Here is a 21,515-nt window from a genome sequence, read left to right on the forward strand (position 1 = left end):
ACCCTTGACATATATACAGGGAGATCATTGACATATATACATGGAGACCCTTGACATATATACAGGGAGACCCTTGACATATATACCGGGAGATCATTGATATATATACAGGGAGACCCTTGACATATATACAGAGAGACCCTTGACATATATACAGGGAGACCCTTGACATATATATTGGGAAACCCTTGACATATATACATGGAGATCCTTGACATATATACATGGATACCCTTGACATATATACCGGGAGAAGAAGACCAGGTGTTCAGGAAGGGTGAGCGTCACTTCATTGAAAACACCTGTTGTGTAAATACGTCTACTGATCGAGAATTGTTGATAGATATAAATATTTGTATTTAACATTACACGTATACAGATGTTATATCATAACGATTTCCACCAGATATTTTTTACACACTTCTCTAAAAGATCCTAAACTTATGCCTTGTTTTCAAGCCCTACTAAACAGCTTTTCCTATACAAGCAAACGCCACTACAGCTGAATTGAAGTGACTCTAGAATAACCGCTCGACTTAACCCCGTGCTGCATCCCCACACGACTATGGTCCAGCTGCTGGATACGCAATGACTTTAGAATAAATTGCCCCCTTTTTGCCCCGCCCCTCAGCCCCTTGTGGGGTCGGCCCCATCATTTGTACGATTTTGAATCCCCACCATCTAGGGATGCTTCCAGTCAAATATGGTTGATATCCATCTCTTAGTTCCAGAGAAGAAGTCGCTTTAAGCAATATAGCCAAATTGCCCCCTTTTTGCCCCGCCCCTCAGCCCCCTGGGGGGTCAGCCCCACCATTTGTACAATTTTGAATATCCATCACCTAGGCATGCTTCCAGTCAAATATGGTAGATATCCATCGCTTAGTTCCAGAGAAGAAAGTCACTTAAAGCAATATAGCCAAATTGCCCCTTTTTGGCTCCGCCCCTCAGCCCGTGGGGTGTCAGCCCAACCATTTGTACAATTTTGAATCTCCACCATCTAGTGATGCTTCCAGGCAAATTTAATCAAATTCCAATCAGTGGTTAAGAAGAAGTCGTTCAAAGAAATTGTTGACGTACAGACGACGGACGCCACGGTATTGCATCAGCTAACCTTGGTCCTTCGGACCAGGTGAGCTAATAAATGTGAAAGAAAAAGGACGTATAAAGAAATATAAGCATGAAATGAAATGTATTGGTATGTGAGACGTATGGCGTGTTCACGACCTCCTTCGTGAGGACAACAGATTGTAGAGGAAAGTGAATCCAGGGCCGCTCAAACCCGACAGTTCGCGTACATATATAAACCTCTTATGTCCTTGTGTGTACGACCTTCGTGGGGACAACAGATTGTAGAGGAAAGTGAATTCAAGTCCGCTCAACCCCGACAGCTCGCATACTTACATACATTTTTCAGGTCCCTGTGTGTACGACCTCCTTCGTGAGGACGACATATTGCTGGGGAAAGCGAATCCAGGGCCGCTCGACCCCGACAGCTCCCATACTTACATAAACTTCTCAGGTCCCTGTGTGTGGGACCTCCTTCGTGAGGACAACAGATTGTCGCGGAAAGTGAATCCAGGGCCGCTCAACCCTTACAGCTTCCATACAACCATTAACTTATCAGGTCCCTGTGTGTACGACCTCCTTCGTGAGGACGACAGATTGTCGGGGAAAGTGAATCAAGGGCCGCTCAACCCCAACAAATCTCGCACATGTACATACATAAACTTCTCATGTCCCTGTGTTTCCTCACGCAACTTTACGTACTATATACTATGTTACCAGGTATCCTCCTTCAGTTACATGATGTAGACAGCAGAAAACAACAGATAAGTTATTCTTAAACTCTTGTTTCTTGTAAACTGTGCCGAATAAATACCAGCTGCAAGAGTCCATTAGCAGAAACATAGTTACATAAAATAACTATTAGAAACACGAAGTAAGGAGACACCAACGTAAATGTAGTTTTCTTCTAAATTTGTTACATCTATTTACATGAGTAAAACTTGCTATCATTTTTCTATGCTAATGAGGGAAACTGCATATAAATTGTGATTTCTGCACTTTTATGAGAATATTTAAGTATAAGGCATAATTAGATGTTCTATACTTTATCTATGACTGTTGGCGAGGGGGTTGATTATGTTTCGACTGTTTGAGCCCAATCCTTTTATAGCAAAAAACATGTTCAAACTAACAGAAGATCTGAGAACATTATTAGTATTAATTAATTAAAAGCTGTGATGTTTCAACATGTCTCGGTCCTCTAACCAAGCTAAAAAATAGGTTCTCTAACCAACCTTAACAATAGCTCCTCTAACCAAGCTAAACAATAGGTCCTCTAACAAAGCTAAACAATAGGTCCTCTAACCAAACTAAACAATAGGTCCTCTTACCAAGCTAAACATTTCCAAGCTAAACAATAGGTCCTATAACCAAGCTAAACAATAGGTCCTCTTACCAAGCTAAACAATAGCTCCTCTTACCTAGCTAAACATTTCCAAGCTAAACAATAGTTCCTCTAACCAAGCTAAACAATAGGTCCTCTAACCAAACTAAACAATAGGTCCTCTTACCAAGCTAAACAATAGCTCCTCGTACCAAGCTAAACATTTCCAAGCTAAACAATAGCTCCTCTAACCAATCTAAACAATAGGTCCACTAACAAAGCTAAACAATAGGTCCTCTTACCAAGCTAAACAATAGGTGCTCTTACCAAGCTAAACAATAGGTGCTCTTACCAAGCTAAACAATAGGTGCTCTAACCACAATAGGTCCTCTTACCAAGCTAAACAATAGGTCCTCTAACAAAGCTAAACAATAGGTCCTCTAACCAAGCTATACAATAGGACATCTTACCAAGCTAAACAATAGCTCCTCGTACCAAGCTAAACATTTCCAAGCTAAACAATAGTTCCTCTAACCAAGCTAAACAATAGGTCATCTAACCAAGCTAAACAATAAGTCCTCTAACCAAGCTAAACAATAGGTCCTCTTACCAAGCTAAACAATAGGTCCTCTTACCAAGCTAAACAATAGGTGCTCTTACCAAGCTAAACAATAGGTGCTCTTACCAAGCTAAACAATAGGTGCTCTAACCACAATAGGTCCTCTTACCAAGCTAAACAATAGCTCCTCGTACCAAGCTAAACATTTCCAAGCTAAACAATAGTTCCTCTAACCAAGCTAAACAATAGGTCCTCTAATCAAGCTAAACAATAGGTCCTCTAACCAAGCTTAACAATAGGTCCTCTAACCAAGCTAAACAATAAGGCCTCTAAACAAGCTAAACAATAGGTCCTCTAACCAAGCTTAACAATAGGTCCTCTAACCAAGCTAAACAACAGCTCCTCTAACCAATCTAAACAATAGGTCCTCTAACCAAACTAAACAATAGCCCCTCTAACCAAGCTAAACAATAGGTCCTATAACCAAGCTAAACAATAGGTCCTCTTACCAAGCTAAACAATAGGTCCTCTAACCAAGCTAAACAATAGGTCATCTAACCAAGCTAAACAATAGCTCCTCTAACCAAGCGTAACAATAGCTCCTCTAACCAAGCTAAACAATAGCTCCTCTTACCAAGCTAAACATTTCCAAGCTAAACAATAGGTCCTCTAACCAAGCTAAACAATAGGTCCTCTAACCAAGCTAAACAATAGATCCTCTTACCAAGCTAAACAATACCAAGCTAAACAATAGCTCTTCTAACCAAGCTAAACAATAGGGAAAACATACGAATATATGTTCTATATAAGGCCATGGTGCAGCGTCCGTCGTCCATCTGTCGTCCGTCGTCCGTCTGTCTGACGTCAACTTTTTACTTTAAACAACTTCTTCTCAGTAACCAAAAGGCCTAGGATGATGATATTTGGCCAGTAGCATACTGGAATCAAGGGGTACCAAGTTTGTTCAAATAAATGACCTTGACCCACTTTCAAGGTCACAGGGGTCAAATATATTAAAATCTTCAAACGACTTCTTCTCAATAACAAAAAGGCCCAGGGTACTTATATTGGGCCTGTTAGCATGATGGGATAAAGGGCTACCAAGTTTGGTAAAATGAATGACCTTGACCAACTTTCAAAGTCACAGGGGTCAAATGTCAAAAAATCTTCCAACGACTTCTTCTCAATAACCAACATCCAAGGGTACTGATATTGGGCCTGTAGCATGCTGGGATGAAGGACTACAAAGTTTGTTAAAATAAATGACCTTGACCAACTTTCAAGGTGACGGGTCAAATGTCATAAAATCTTCAAACGACTTCTTCTCAATAACCAAAAGGTCCAGGGTACTGATATTTGGCCTGTAGCATGCTGGGATGAAGGACTATCAAGTTTGTTAAAATGAATGACCTTGACCAACTTTCAAGGTCACAGGGGTCAAATATGTTTAAAACCTTTAAATAACTTCTCCTGAATATCCAAGAGGCATAGGCTAATGACATTTGGCCAGGAACATGCTGGGATGAAGGGCTACCAAGTTTATTCAAATGAATGACCTTTGCTCATATTCAAGGTCACAGGAATCAAATATGTTTAAATATTTAAATGACTTGTTCTGAAAATTCAAAAGGTTCAGGGTAATGATATTTAGCCAGAAACATGCCGGGATGGAAGGCTATAAACTTTCAAGGTCACAGGTGTCATATGTTTAAATCATTTAATAGATTCAAATGGATCGAACACAGATATTTTGCCTGTAGCTGTATATTAGTCCACTTTAAAGATTACAAGTGTGAGATTAATACCAGGTGAGCGATTCAGGCCCATTGGGCCTCTTGTTCATTTTTAGCTCACTTAGGGCCAGGTGAGCTTATGGCATGGTGCGACGTCCGTCGTTCGTCCGTCGTCCGTCCGTCCGGCGTCAACTTTTTACTTTAAATAACTTCTTCTCAGTAACCAAAAGGCCTAGGGTGAAGATGTTTGGCCAGAGACATGCTGGAATAATTCTTGTTATCAGTATTTCTCAAGAAGTACCAGAGGGATCTTTCTCAAATTTTATATGTAGGTTCCCCTTGGATTTTAGCTGTGCATGGCATTTTTTGAGACTGATCTGATAAACAACATGGCCGACAGGCAGCCATCTTGAATTTTGATAGTGTAAGTTTGTTACCGCTATTTCTCCGGAAGAACTAGAGGGATCTTCCTTAAATTTTATATGTAGGTTCCCCTTGGTCCTAGCTGTGCAGGGCAACTTTAGAGACTAATCGGAAAAACAACATGGCCGACAGGCAGCCATCTTGGATTTTGATAGTGAAAGTTTGTTATCGCTATTTCTCGGGAAGTACGGGAGGGATCTTTCTCAAATTTTATATGTAGGTTCCCCTTGATCTCTCGTTGTGCATGTTATATTTTGAGACTGATCATAAAAAACAAAATTGATTAAAAGAAGAACTAAACAGATCTTTCTCATATTGAGTATTAAGTTTAGATCAAAAGTTACCTTAAGGTGCATTTACTGTTAACATGATCAAACAGATTAGAGGAAAGAAGAGAAAAGATCGAACTGACAAAGAACTAATGAAGATGGTACAAACGTGGGATCTCTTGTTTTAAAAATAAATGACCTTGACTTATATTCAAGGTCACAGGGATCAAATATGTTTAAAACCTTTAAACAACTTCTTCTGAATCACCAATAGGCCTATAGTAATGATATTTGGCCAGTAACATGCTGGGATGAAGGGCTACCAAGTTTGTTCAAATAAATGACTTTGAATCATTTTCAATGTCACTTGGGTAAAATATGTTTAAAACATTTCAACAACTTCTTCTGAATAACCGAGACAGCTCGGGTGATGGTATTTGGCCAATAACATGCTGGGATGAAGGGCTACTAAGTTTGTTCGAAAACATTACCTTGACTTATATTCAAGGTCACAGGGGTCAAATATGTTTAAAACCTTTAAACAACTTCTGAATAACCAAGAGGCCTATGGTGATGATATTTGGCCAGTAACATGCTGGGATGAAGGGCTACCAAGTTTTTTTTTACAAATGAATGACATTGACTTATATTCAAGGTCACAGGGGTCAAATATGTTTAAAACCATTAAACAACTTCTGAATAACCAAGAGGCCTATGGTGATGATATTTGGCCGGTAACATGCTGGGATGAAGGGGTACCAAGTTTGTTCAAATGAATGACATTGACTTATATTCCAGGTCACAGGGGTCAAATATGTTTAAAACCTTTAAACAACTTCTTCTGAATAACAAAGAAGCCTAGGGTAATGATATTTTGCCAGTAACTTTGAATCATATTCAAGGTCACTGGGGTAAAATATGTTAAAAACATTTAAACAATTTCTTCTGAATAACCGAGACAGCTAGGGTGATGGTATTTGGCCAGTAACATGCTGGGATGAAGGGCCAGCAAGATTGTTCGAATAAATTACCTTGACTTATATTCAAGGTCACAGGGGTCAAATATGTTTAAAACCTTTAAACAACTTCTTCTTAATAACCGAGACAGCTAGGATGATGGTATTTGGCCAGTAACATGCTTTGATGAAGGGCTACCAAGTTTTTTTTCAAATAAATGACCTTGACTTATATTCAAGGTCACTGGGGTTAAATATGTTAAAAACCTTTAAACAACTTCTGAATAACCAAGACGCCTGGGGTGATGATATTTGGCCAGTGACATGCTGGGATGAAGGGCTACCAAGTTTGTTCAAATGAATGACATTGACTTATATTCAAGGTCACAGGGGCCAAATATGTTTAAAACCTTTAAACAAGTTCTTCTGAATAACCGAGACAGCTAGGGTGATGATATTTGGCCAGTAACATGCTGGGATGAAGGGCTACCAAGTTTGTTCAAATGAATGACTTTCGCCCATATTTAAGGCCACAGTGGTCAATATATATTTTTTAATCTTTAAATGATTTGTTCTGTATAACCAAAAGGTACAGGGTAATGATATTTGAAGCATGCTGGGTTGGAAGACTAAACTCTGTTCAACCTAATGTTCTTGTTCGACATTCAAGGTCCCGGGCGTCATATGTTTAAATCTTTTAATAGGTTCTTATGAATCAAACCCTGATATTTTGCCTGTATTTGTATTTTAGTCCACTTTTAAGATAACAAGTGTGAGATTAATACCTTGTGAGCGATTCAGACCCATTAGGCCTCTTTTTTAAAATAATCTATTGGCCTGACTCCAATTAACCGTCTTATACAATACCAGTACCACCTCCGACAGGTGAAGTGTTAGATTTCTTCCGGGCTGTTCTATCATAGCCTCACTTCTATTTCCCAGTCTAAGATACGTAAGATACGTCGCAACAACATATGGTTGATATATACACCATATTGACATTATTTGTGATGCTATAGGGGTAACAGGATCCGAGACAGCTGGAGTAAACTTTCATCAATATCCCAGTTACAATTACAATCGTCCCGTATTGAGGTCGGGATGTGGACATAGATAAGGCTTTGTGTGCCGTAGCTTAGCTGGGTTTGTTTCCTTGAATTTGATAGAGACATCATGATATGGCCGTGTTCAGTGTACCGCGTACCGGTACGTTACGGGTAGGAGCTATGCAGTCAGTTATATATGTTCCTTGAAGACAAATTGTGTTGAATCAGGATATACATTGGTCATTCATAATAAAAATCACTAAATGGTAGCACTGTTACGACACCAGCCTTGTACAAAGCGGACACATATCGATGTAGAAATACACAGTGGTAAATACATAAGAATTGCACGGCATTTGTATGTAACCGATTTGCGTTCATACGCCTTATATTTGCATTATAGACTTTTACTTATCATTGACCTAAATAGAGAGATTCCCATATAAAATGGGTATTTACTCTGTTTCTAGAACACGTTGGACATGGGTATTAACTCTGTTTCTAGAACACGTTGGGCATGGGTATTTACTCTGTTTCTAGAACACGTTGGACATGGGTATTTCCTCTGTTTCTAGAACACGTTGGACATGGGCATTTACTCTGCTTCTAGAACACGTTGGACATGGGTATTTATTCTGTTTCTAGAACACGTTGGACATGGGTATTCACTCTGTTTCTAGAACACGTTGGGCATGGGGATTTACTCTGTTTCTAGAACACGTTGGACTTGGGTATTTACTCTGTTTCTAGAACACGTTGGACTTGGGTATTTACTCTGTTTCTAGAACACGTTGGGCATGGGGATTTACTCTGTTTCTAGAACACGTTGGACATGGGTATTTACTCTGTTTCTAGAACACGTTGGACATGGGTATTCACTCTGTTTCTAGAACACGTTGGGCATGGGTATTTACTCTGTTTCTAGAACACGTTGGGTATGGGTATTTACTCTGTTTCTAGAACACGTTGGACATGGGTATTTACTCTGTTTCTAGAACACGTTGGACATGGGTATTTACTCTGTTTCTAGAACACGTTGGACATGGCTATCAACCATATTTGACTGGAAGTATCCCTAGGTGGTGGAGATTCAAAATTGTACAAATGGTTTTGCTGACCCCCCCAGGGGGCTGAGAGGCGGGGCCAAAAAGGGGTAATTTGGCTATATTGCTACAAAAAATCTTCTGTAGAACTATGCACTGGATATCAATCATATTTAATCAAAAGCATTCATGGGATGCAGGGATTCAAAATTGTACAAATGGTGGAGTGTGGAGCCAAAAGGGGGCAATTTGGCTATATTGCTATAAACAACTTCTTCTGTAGAACATATCATGGATATTGATCGGAAGCATTCATGGGAGGCAGGGATTTAAAATTGTACAAATGGTGGGGCTGACCCCCCGGGCTAAGGGGTGGGGCCAAAAAAAAGTGTATTGCTTGGAAATGGTTGAGATCCCCACCATATAACCATACAATTGCTGAGTATAAAGAGAAGAATGCACATTTGCTTCCAGGATGGCCCTATTGTCTGACCCCCCCCNCAACCACAAAACTATATATTCGAATGCTGGGCATAATGAGACGAATGCAGTCATGATATAAGAATAGACCCTGGGGTCTGACCGAACCCCTAGGGACCTAGTTTCTTAGTCACAGCTTGGAAACAGTTGAGCTCCCCACCCCATAACCATACATAAAATTGCTTGGCATGAAAAATCTAATACAGATATGCTACAAGGATTGGCCTTGGGGTTTGGTATATTCCCTTGGATCTCATTTGGAGAATATTTTGCCATGATTGCTTAGATACCCTGGTGAACGATACTGGCCCTTTTGGACCTCTTGTCCTTATCACTTAGAATAAAGTTGTTCCATTTGTATAACCTACCAGAACTGAAAAAGCTCAATATGCTGATGTCAAAGTACAACAGCTTAAACTCAATCATCCTTTTAATACTGCCCAATCGTGCCCTTTCTATCTCAAAGAGGTTTTTTGGAGGAAGACCGCGTATTGTATAAAGTCGAATAAATATAAGAACCACAGAGAGGAAGGCCGCGTGTTGTACAAGGTCGAATGAATGTAAGAACCACAGGGAGGAAGGCCGCGTGTTGTACAAAGTCGAATGAATATAAGAACCACAGAGAGGAAGGCCGCGTGTTGTACAAGGTCGAATCAATATAAGAACCACAGAGAGGAAGGCCGAGTGTTGTACAAGGTCGAATGAATGTAAGAACCACAGAGAGGAAGGCCGAGTGTTGTACAAGGTCGAATGAATAGAAGAACCACAGAGAGGAAGGCCGCGTGTTGGACAAGGTCGAATGAATATAAGAACCACAGAGAGGAAGGCCGAGTGTTGTACAAGGTCGAATGAATGTAAGAACCACAGAGAGGAAGGCCGCGTGTTGTACAAGGTCGAATGAATATAAGAACCAGAGAGAGGAAGACCGCGTGTTGTACATTAAGGTTGAATGAATATAAGAACCAGAAAGAGGAAGGCCGCGTGTTGTACAAGGTCGAATGAATATAACAACCACAGAGAGGAAAGACGCGTGTTGTACAAGGTCGAATGAATATAACAACCACAGAGAGGAAAGCCACGTGTTGTACAAGGTCGAATGAATGTAAGAACCACAGAGAGGAAGGCCCAGATTTCCCAACTTTCTTCCACGGTAAATAAAAAAAACTGGAATAATCTTCCTGGAAACATAAAGCATGTGAATAATCTAAACCATTTCAGATTGATGGTGAAAAAGAGCGTGAGTTCGAACTATGGTTGTGTTGACACCATGACGTAAGGCACAAACAGTCACTGTTTGGTCTTACCTCTGTTCGTTGAACTAACCTCTTCCGGGTTTGCCTCGGTAAAATCGTCTCCTTTTGTAAATCGGAATGTAAGTGTAACAGAAAAGGAAAAATGTACGGTCGGACCAGGATTCGAACTCATGACCCTCCGAACTGTATGTAGACGGACGTTCTACCAATTGAGTTTCCAGGTCGCTGGCGAACATCCCAGTCCAATTCCGCTACACAAGATAAGACCATGCACACAAAAGCTAACAGCGCCAAACTCCGAAGATGTAATGATCTTTTAGATGCTGAAGTAGATTGCTGTTGGAGTCTTACTAATGTAATCTCTTTGTTCGCTTCTCAAAGTAGACGTTCACTTTGTCGTAGACATCGCCATTACAACAGTTCCGTCGAATATAATATCACGTTTGGAGACATAATGTAGTGTCATTTTGATCGAAAGTCGATCTAACCCCCTTAAACATGTCAAATTACTCTGAACGCCTTATTTTAGGTCCAAATATAGCTGTTACAAATTCTCAGGCCCCTGTGCTTTACATCAGTAACATCCTACATCACCGTCCAAGCTACAATCGGACTTCTAGTACAACCCCCCCCCCCCCCCATATTACCCATAATGCAAAGTTACTAGAGCTTTCATTAGCTGGGTTCCTTAGTATCGAGAAACCCCGCCTATCCATTGGAATGTGAATTTAAAGATTCACGTAGATTCTGTGGAAAAGATATGTCAGAAAATGGGCAAAACAAGAACATGCGGAATTGGATTCACTTTCAGAGTGGGTTATATCTATCAGGTACATCATTCATAAATGATTCGCTTCTTGAAATCCAAAACATCTTTTAATTTTTCGAAAGAAGAAATATTAGCGTACATGTACTGTCTGACATTTTTTTTCATACGATGCTTACGAGGACTGGTTACAAAACCCTTGTTATAAAGAAAATACAGTTTCTCTTTTTGGTATATCGACAATAATAATAATAACAATATTTTATTTTTTATTTTTTATTTTTTTTATCTAATTTTTCATTTTTACATGGTGACATATTTAAACATAGCCTAGTTTACAAAAGTACGGCCCTGTTATACATATATGTACAATGTACAATGTTAAAAAACCAAGAAAATTATTGACCACGTACGTCGATCGTATGTATGAAATCAAGGAGGGCGGTTTACTTCTAAGATTTATGATAAGTTTGACGATTTCTTTTTTCCGAGTGTGAATTTTACCTTTCTTGATAGTAACATCCCTGCTCCGCAACCACCGGTTTTTAGCTCACCTGGGCCCACTTTGTATAAAACATCTCAAAGTTAAGGAAAAACTCAAGCAATGTATTGTCTATGGGAAATCTTAGACTTGAGGAAATCTCAAGAGTTGAGATGTTTTATACAAGTGGGCCCTGGCCTTATGTGCCATGTGAGCTTATGCCGTACTGCGGCGTCCGTCGTCCGTCCGTCTGTCAACTTTTTCTTTTGAACGACTTCTTCTGAAGAACTGGTGGACCTAGGGTCATGATATTTGGCCATTAGGTACCTGGGATGGATTCCTAAAAAGTTGTCTCATTAAAATGACCTTGACTTTCTTTCAAGGTCACAGAGGTCAAATATGTTAAAAATTTCAAACAACAACATCTTAAGAACTATTTGGTTTAGTCATGATACCTGGGTATGTTCTGTAGACCAGCTGAGTGAATCGCTTTTATTTATTACAGTAATGAGGTAAACTGTTAACTTTAAGCGCTAGTCGAGGGTCAGAGATCAACATGGGTTAAAAGCTTTAAAATTCAAATTTCAAATTTCAAACAACAATATCTTAAGAACCGTTAAAGAGATGTTAAAATGTCTTGTGTTCTAGTTACCAAATTTGGTCTGAAGTTACCTATGTGTCAGTTTCATGTAACACACGAAACGAGTGAGCGATACAGGCCCTTTTGACCTCTTGTAACATATCGCAGCTGATTCGGTATGCAATTAACTGTTCCAAATAACCGGCATTCCGTGATAAATGTTTTAGAATTCTCTGTATATATTTTAATTTCATTAGTTAATGCATTTTTACAACTAAATAAATCGACAGGAATTAGGCCAGTAAACAAATACTAACAAGTGCGCGTGCTGCAAACAGGTTCGTTTTTGATTACTGGTGTGATTAGCGTAAGCGTGGTTATTGACACCCATCCGATTGCTGCATTACTTTGTCGAGCCTACATGTTTAAGTGTTTTATTACTGGGTACACTGACGGAATATTGGATGCCTTACGCTCTAGTGGTTATATCGTTAAAAACGATACATGATAACAATCAGATGTTTACAAACAAATCTAAGCTGAACGGCGACGGTTTCTTCATTCCTACCTGCACAATAATGATCTCCATGCGTGTTCTCGGTTTGCTGCTGACAATGGCCACGGCATATACGCCGTCCGACAGTCAGCAGTCACACGCGGTCCTACAGCCACCACGACACTGTGTAAAGGTTCTCAGTAATCAAACCCAGGAAACAGATTTAAACTGTAACGTACTCACGGGTACGGTATGGACGTTCGAATGGGTTCAACACTGGGCGAAGGAACATGTGCAGTACGGACTAAATGTATACATCAAGTGCGAGCCGAACAGCACGGTCATCTTACGTCAGCCAATCAAAGCTTTCCTTTTACGGAAGCTGGATATCAACTCATGCGGTCTACGACAAATGTATGACTATGATTTGACAGCGGATACTGCAGCTTTAGCCTTTACAGTCCGGACACTTACGATTCAAGACTCTGTGTATTTCATCACGTTCAACGAGTTACAGGCCCTCTACATAAAATACAGTCGTGACGTCATCTCCAAATACCCGTGCTATCTGCCGCCATCCGTCGAGAAATACGTAGAGCGAAATGTTAGCGTAAAGTCGGAAGGATATGGAACCAAACAACAGCTTATGGAACTGAGAGAGGCCTCTCGAAACCACAAGTTTAAGCTTCCACAATGTGAGTACCAAGAATTAAGATACTATGAAAAATCGTTTTCACGAAAGAATAAACTAAATTTTGTGCGTAGATTTTTAGATAAAGGGAAATTTCCATCCCTTGAAGTTTTGAATATATCCTCTTTGCAACTAGACAGGATTCCTTCTGAGCTTTTCCGTGAACACTGGCCAGAGAAATTCCCGATGATGAAAGTTGTGGACATCTCAGCTAACAACATTGGACAAATACCGTTTGAGTTTCCACCTAGCTCACAGTGCAATATAACGGTGAACATGACGAGAAATAACATCACTGTTCTCACGGAATCAGCTCTCAATAAACTTGAAACGTTTTATCCTGGCAGAATTCTACTACAAGACAATCCCTTGTCGTGTGCGTGTAAACTTAAACCACTACTGCATTTTGTGCGCTATTCCGTGAAGCAATTTGTTCAACATTACGGCTATTTGAGAAACCTGACTTGTCAATCTCCTGTGATCGTTCGGGGCCGCGCTGTGGGCGATGTCTCGTTCAGAGAGGTCTGTCGGGACGAAGGGGAGGAGGAAGCAACAACTGTTGAAAACATTCCGAGCTACGTCTTCTTCATCACTCCACCGATATTCTTATTACTAATCACAGTAATAATGGTATTTTTTCGCTTTCGAAAAGAGCTAAAATTAATAGCGTTTACCAGGTTTACTTTTAGGAGAAATAGAACCAACCGGGAGGATTTAGCTACAAAGGAATACGACGCCTTTGTTTCCTACAGCTCCCAGGACGAGCTATTTGTGACAAGGATGTGTACCCGTCTAGAAGGACCACCCTACCAGTTCAAGCTATGTCTACACTACAAACACTTCGTGCCGGGGCTTTGTATATCGCAAAACATTATCGAAAGTGTCGAGAGGAGTAGTCATACTATCATGATTCTCTCCAACAACTTTATTGAAAGTGAATGGTGTATTTTGGAATTCCGCAAAGCGTTCCACCAAAGTTTGATTGGGCACAACAAACATTTGATTGTGATACTACTGGAGGATATTGAAAACGACTGTCTACAACCGGATATGACGTATTTTCTACAGACACATACCTATCTCCGCGCGGACGAATACCTGTTTTGGGACAAACTTGTATATACACTGTCGAACAAACGAATCGACCGCGACAAGAACGCATTTTCTGTTGATATGGCATGCGCAGGTAAAGACAAGAAAAATAGTCGCCCATTTAATAGGGGTGATGAGATTAAAGAACTCGACGCAACCATACCTTTAAGTTCTACTTAGAAATAACGTTCGTGTGACAAATACTCTCAGGGAAGTACATGGAGGAAACTAACTGTATCGTCCCGAAGGATCAAATGTGCCTTTATGGGACAATGTTCAAACTTCGGTAGAGACAGCTCTTAGTTACTGTTCTAACATTATTTAACTAGGTGATATTGATTTGTTTAAAGTACGAAATCCTAGGCTCAACGAAATAATTTTCCTGTTCAACATAATAAATATATTAGATGAGCCTACCCGAGTTACTGCTAACTCAAGTACACATATTGATCCGATAGTTGTAAATGCTCTGTCAATGTTCTTGAAGCTGCTGTTATCCCTGTCGGCAATAATATTACTAGATGTAGAAAACTGTACAATAGATGTAGAAAACTGTACAATAGATATAGAAAACTGTACAATAGATGTAGAAAACTGTACAATAGATGTACAATAGATGTAGAAAACTGTACAATAGATGTAGAAAACTGTACAATAGATGTAGCATGCGACGGGACTGGAAATGTCATTAAGGGTTTCTTTGGTTATCTTAATAATAGTGTTTGCAGACAGGTATCATGTTGATAAATGTTTGTCTCCCCACATAACTTCAAACTTATCATGCAGATATATAGTTGAGTGTGGTTTGGACATCGGGGTCAAGAATACAGACTGGTATTTTGTTTTCATTTTGGATTTGAAGCAGCTAATTTGTTTAAATGATTGGCCTGTTAGAATTGACAAATTCTGAAAGAATATCAGTTCTGTATGCTTTCGTTTTGCCCATTGTCTGGCGTCATTTTCCAAAGAATAAAACATTTGAATGTTTGAAGCACCACTGTGCATATATAAAATAAAATACCAGAATAACTGTTATATTGTGTTTGTATATAATTTCCCACCTCTCTAATTTATGACCTGATTAGTATTCCCTGCGTCCCTTGTAAATACCTCGTGATTGGTATATCCCTGCGTCCCTTGTGAACACCACGTGATTGGTATATCCCTGAGTTCATTGTGAATACCACGTGATTGGTGTATCCCGCGTCCCTTGTGAACACCACGTGATTGGTGTATCCCGCATCCCTTGTGAACACCACGTGATTGGTATATCCCGCGTCCCTTGTGAACACCACGTGATTGGTATATCCCTGCGTCCCTTGTGAACACCACGTGATTGATATATCCCGCGTCCCATGTGAACACTACGTGATTGATATTTCCCGCGTCCCTTGTGAACACTACGTGATTTATATTTCCTGGGTCCCTTGTTAATGATAATTGATTGGTATTTGCCGCGTCCCCTTGTGTACACTACGTGATTGATATTTCCTGGGTCCCTTGTTAATGATAATTGATTGGTATTTCCCGCGTCCCCTTGTGAACGACACGTGATTGGTATTTCCCGCGTCCCTTGTTAATGACAAGTGATTGACATTTCCCGCCTACCTTATGAACAACACTTGATTATTATTTCCTGTGTACCTTGTAAACACCACCTGATTGGTATTTCCCGCGTCCCTTGTGAACACCACGTGATTGGTATTTCCCGCGTCCTTTGTTCACGACCACCGTCATTTTTACAGATACTTGTGTCCCTTGTTCAAGGACAGTAACTCTTTATAATTATACGTATACTATGTTTCCATGCAGTGTTAACATTTACGCGCCACTCTCACTCTTTCTCCTATCTCACTCCACATTGTAGAACAGACTGCCGCAAATACTCTTTTTTTCCTAGGACTATCCCAGATTGGATCAACCTCCCACTAGGGTAAGGTTTTGACAAATGTAAAGATATAAGATTAGTTTTCTGTGATATTAGCAAAGCATTTGATACGGTATGGCATAAAGGATTTCTTTATAAACTTAAAAAATATGGTATCTCTGGTAATCTTTTTTAAATGGTTTGAAAGTTACTTATCTGATAGAAAACAACGTGTTATTTTTGAAGGTTATGCTTCTAATTTTAAATCAATTTCTGCTGGTGTACCACAAGGATCTGTTCTTGGTCCCTTTTTATTTCTTATATTCATTAACGATATTACCCATGAAATTAACACTAATGTAAAACTTTTTGCTGATGATACGTCACTTTATGTTATTGTTGACAAAGATGTAATTTCTCCAGCAGAAGAACTTAATGATAATCTTGAATCCATTAATAATTGGGCAAAACTCTGGAAAATCAATTTTAATCCTCAAATAACTATTGCATAGCTGTAACTAAGAAATATAGACAGCATCCATTACTTATATTTGATAATCAGATAATTCATGAAAATAAATCTCATAAACATCTTGGCGTAGTATTTAATACTAATGGTTCTTGGGGTAATCATGTTAAATATATTTATGATAAATTATGTAAAAGAGTAAATATTCTACGTATGCTAAAACATAAAATTGATAGGAAAACTTTAGAATTACTATATCTCTCCTTCATTCGTCCTACTTAAGAATATGCCTCTTCTGTCTGGGGTAATTGTAATATTGGGGAAGAAAAACTACTGGAATGCGTTCAAATTGAAGCAATGAAAATTATAACTTGCCTTAGAAGTGGTACATCTCATCAAAATTTACTATGAAACAGGTTTTGAAAAATTAAAAGATCGACGGAATAAGCATAAACTTGTCTTAATGTATAAAATCCTCAACCACTTAACACCTGATTATTTATTTGACATCATTGAACCTTATATTAATATACAAGTCAATCACCATTTAAGGACAAAAATATTTTTTAACATTCCTCATTCTAGAACTTGTATCTACAACTGTAGTTTCTTTCCTGATGTCATGCGCCTATGGAACAATCTCGATCATTCAGTCACTTCTTCTCGGACTATCAATTCCTTCAAAAAGAAAATTAGTAAAATTCAAACACCTCCCAGGACCATTTCTGAAGCTTTCATCACCTGTAATCCAAGAAAACTAAATATTGTATTGTGTCAATTACGTAATAATGCTAGCAATTTAAATTTTGATAAATGTAATGATCACTTGATAGTTGATCCATCTTGCTCTTGTGGCGCATCTTGTGAAAATGCTGAACATTATTTCTTCTTATGTCCACTTTATATTAACTATAGACATTTCATAACTGACATCACTAATCATTTTGGATATTCATCTGTTGATCTACTTACATCTAGTAATGTTTATCTATCTACTGATGATAATTGTGTATGTGTGTGTGTGTGTGTGTGTTTGTGAATGCTTATTTATTATGTGTATGTGAGGATGTATGTGTGTTATGGTATGGTTGTAAGTGTATATGAGTGTGTCTCGTTGATCCATGTACTAAATGTATGCTTCTTGTCAATTAATACCGGATAGGAGAAGACTTATATAGGCTAAGCCTGTTGTCTTATCCAATTGTGCAATTTTTTGTCCAATAAAATTTGTTGAAATCAAACCTCCTACTAGACCTGGTCTCATCTGAAACTTTGGAAACCTTTAAAAGTCGTCTCTCCTCTCTACAAAATTAGCTCTATTCTCACTCTCTTTTCCTGTACATTCTTCAATATGATGAAGTAGGTCGATAATCAGGTAGAAGTTGAAGTAGAACACTTTTTAGCGGGAAGTCGATTCACAAAAAAAACTTTCACAGAGGAAAAATGATTCGTATGAAATTAAAACAGAAAAGGTCCAGAGTTATTTTACCAGGAAACACTGACTTTTCCAACATGAAATTGCTATTTAGGTTATATAAACAGTTGTCATTAACCTAGAAACAGAGTTGAAATGTCACGTATTTGGTATTAACGAGCCAATTTCCGGCACAGATACCGGTGAGATTTACAGAGGAAATTCAGCCTACGCTGTAATACGCTCGACTGAGTTTGATCAAGTAAATGATGTACGAACATGTATTACCTGATGTGTAGCACGTGCTTGTTACTATATAACTGTCAGGTATAGCTAGCTTGGAAAGACACTGAACCAGCACAGGACTAGATTGGGTGTGTGTCTGTCTACACTGTACCAGCACAGGACTAGCTTGAGTGTGTGTCTGTCTACACTGTACCAGCACAGGACTAGCTTGGGTGTGTGTCTGTCTACACTGTACCAGCAAAGGACTAGCTTGGGTGTGTGTCTGTCTACACTGAACCAGCACAGGACTAGATTGTGTGTGTGTCTGCCTACACTGTACCAGACTAGCTTTGGTGTGTGTCTGTCTACACTGTACCAGACTAGCTTTGGTGTGTGTCTGTCTACACTGAACCAGACTAACTTTGGTGTGCGCTATACAATCCAACATGAAGGGAACTAACATCTTTTTAGAAGGGTGAGTTCGGGAATCCAAATTATCTTCAAAATATATCTTTACTTTATAAAACGGTATTGAGCGCATGAAAAGCATTCATATAAGGAAAGTGTTATAGTATATATGTCAGTTGTCCGATTGTCCTCGCTAGAGTAGAATGCTAAAATGTTCTGAGTTTTTGTTCTATTGATATAATTAACTAGATCCCTGTATAAGGTTGACCTCCACGTTAGTTCAAAATCGTGAAAGCTAACTTCGTTTATGTCACTGTATGTGCTCATTTTTCATGACAACGCATTCTGCTATTCGAATATAATGTAAATATGTCAACACAACGTTTTGTAACATAATTATTATATAATTTAATAATATAATTCATTAAAATGTAAATAATCCTAAATTGATATAAGTAATAATCAAAAGGGTTCGGTGCGTTGTTGTAAACGAAATAAGAGATGGAAATGACAACGAGATCTTTTTGTTTGTGTTTTTGTTGAAGACTGACAACGTTCCTCCTGCTGTTGATAACACACCCAAGCGGCCAGACTGCCGTGGTGGTAGGTTTAGGTATGTACGATGTATTGTTATATTGCTGTTGATAACACACACAAACGGCCAGACTGTCGTGGTGGTAGGCTTAGGTATGTACGAGGTATGGTTATATAGCTGTTGTAACACACACAAACGGCCAAACTGCCGTGGTGGTAGGCTTAGGTATGTACGAGGTATGGTTATATTGCTGCTGATAACACACACAAGCGGCCAGACTGCCGTGGTGGTAGGCTTAGGTATGAACGAGGTATGGTTATATTGCTGTTGATCATTACACACACAAGCGGCCAGACTGCCGTGGTGGTAGGCTTAGGTATGTACGAGGTATGGTTATATTGCTGTTGATAACACACACAAGCGGCCAGACTGCCGTGGTGGTAGGCTTAGGTATGTACGAGGTATGGTTATATTGCTGCTGATAACACACACAAGCGGCCAGACTGCCGTGGTGGTAGGCTTAGGTATGTACGAGGTATGATTATATATATATATGTATCGACAGAGTGTTGGGAGTAATTATTGAAAAAATCTGATATCTGATATATTTTTTAACAATAAACATTGATTGCTAACAGTGACCTTCGAATTGCCTCTTATCACTGTTAATACAGAGAATTGCCATTTAATGCTACCCAAAATAACCGTTGTCAATTGTTATACAGAACAACACTATCAACAACTATAATAAAAAAAAACAGTTCAGATTGTTTTTTTTAAACAGTGCCGTTAATAACTGGTTTCTTTTCTACCATTAGACCTCCCAGTACAGATTTCAGTTCAAGAACGTCTGGAACCTCTAGAACTGGAGCCTTTGGAGTTACCGGAAGTTCCGGAAGTACAGGAGACACAAGAACAACCGGAAGCCATAGAACCACTGGAACCACTGGAACCACTGGAAATTGAACCACCGGAAGATCCGTGCTCTTGTGCGATACGCTGCTGCGCCAATCCGTTCGAATTAATGCGGTCAACTTTACTGCTAAATTTCCATTTACCGGAAGTCACAAGCTTATCGTGTTGTGGATGTACGTCATGTCCGGCTGGTTATTTCATTGTACCAGTTTCCCGCCCTTTTGCACTTTCAATGATGACGTCAATGGCGTCGTTACGGACGCCGGGCTAACACACATGGCGAGGTCTGATCATTAAGTGAAAATTTTAAGAAATATACTGTTCAATAGTAATGTTCCGAGAAAGCACCTTGCACGTGGTCACGTGACTACGCTCCATACAGCGACAACTGTCGGTATGTCTATCGGATATCAAAACTTTCTGATCTGTATCCTGGCTCAGTCACCCGTTCGGTAAACTCTTCGCTTTTTATAGACAGTAAAAATAGAATATTAATTTACGTATAAAAAGGTCTTACGGTATTTTAACAATTGTACGTATTGCATGACATCATAAATGAACTCAACCGAAAATTTTAACAAATAAAGATATGGTTTAAACAGGGACGTATATATACTGTCCCTGGTTAACATTACATGTTGTTGCGATACTATTTTTCTTTTCCTTTACCATTTAGCCAACACTGCAAACATAAATAAATTAAAATTATCAAAAAGATATTTTGTCGATTTTTTAGCTAGTTGTGAAGTGCCAGAGTATAGCTACGTCAGTTCCTGGAGCACAACATTCCAACCATAATAGAGTCGACACTAAACTAGGCCTAGTCTGTATTACACTGTATACACAGCGAATGTTCAGGATTCAATAAATGTTCTACGATCTATACAAGAATTATATTTTGTTTCCCATCTATATGACTTTATAAATATAATTTTGATTCATTGATTTGTTTGTTCTAGCTTGACTGTCCGTCTTTATTAGCATGCTATGCAGACTCTAAAATATAAAAGACATGTGAAAAAAGACACGGACGGAGTTAAATCATATAAAACAAGATGCTATTGTCAGCAGTCGGTATTTATAACAGATGTCATAATATTCGGATCAAGATCTTTAATACCCATTCGACTACGACATGAAAACACCGTTTAGGGGAGCCTGGATGTCACTATCAAGTAAGGGAAAGCGCACAATTGGAAAGTCGAAATCGTCCGACTTATCTTATAGCTTAATAGCTGACTGTCCCTGGTGGTCATGGTAGAAGTAAAGATTGAGGAAAGCGGCTGAAGCAGAGGAGTCTGTACTATTCTTGATCTCTAGTGCAGGAGGGTAGACGACAGACGTGCCAATTAATTTCTTTGACAGCGCATCGTCGATATTTACGAACGTGAAATTGAAGGATTTAGCTAGGTTTTTGTTACCATA

The 21,515-nt window shown here is 39.1% G+C and overlaps 2 protein-coding genes across 2 annotated transcripts; both read left to right on the forward strand.

Moving 5' to 3' along the window:
• The first annotated feature begins 12,552 nt into the window (after nucleotides 1-12,552).
• Nucleotides 12,553-15,275, forward strand: LOC110445866 (protein toll-like). The gene has a single exon (XM_021490694.1). The coding sequence runs from the start codon at nucleotides 12,557-12,559 to the stop codon at nucleotides 14,435-14,437; it is 1,881 nt and encodes a 626-aa protein (XP_021346369.1). The 5' UTR covers nucleotides 12,553-12,556; the 3' UTR covers nucleotides 14,438-15,275.
• A 2,938-nt stretch (nucleotides 15,276-18,213) lies between these two features.
• LOC110445867 lies at nucleotides 18,214-20,965 on the forward strand. Its single transcript, XM_021490695.1, has 3 exons — nucleotides 18,214-18,707; nucleotides 19,186-19,253; nucleotides 19,994-20,965. The coding sequence occupies exons 1-3, from the start codon at nucleotides 18,679-18,681 to the stop codon at nucleotides 20,359-20,361; spliced, it is 465 nt and encodes a 154-aa protein (XP_021346370.1). The 5' UTR covers nucleotides 18,214-18,678; the 3' UTR covers nucleotides 20,362-20,965.
• The last annotated feature ends 550 nt before the right edge of the window (nucleotides 20,966-21,515 follow it).

The sequence above is a fragment of the Mizuhopecten yessoensis genome, unplaced genomic scaffold (assembly GCF_002113885.1).
Source record: "Mizuhopecten yessoensis strain PY_sf001 unplaced genomic scaffold, ASM211388v2 scaffold2399, whole genome shotgun sequence".
NCBI classification, from domain to species: domain Eukaryota; kingdom Metazoa; phylum Mollusca; class Bivalvia; order Pectinida; family Pectinidae; genus Mizuhopecten; species Mizuhopecten yessoensis.

Coding starts and splice junctions, on each gene's coding strand:
- LOC110445867 (XM_021490695.1), top strand. CDS start 18,679: ATGAAGGGAACTAACATCTTTTTAGAAGG. Junction 18,708..19,185: donor ACTAACATCTTTTTAGAAGG/GTGAGTTCGGGA, acceptor TTTTTGTTGAAG/ACTGACAACGTTCCTCCTGC. Junction 19,254..19,993: donor TGCCGTGGTGGTAGGTTTAG/GTATGTACGATG, acceptor TTCTACCATTAG/ACCTCCCAGTACAGATTTCA.
- LOC110445866 (XM_021490694.1), top strand. CDS start 12,557: ATGATCTCCATGCGTGTTCTCGGTTTGCTGCTGACAATGGCCACGGCA.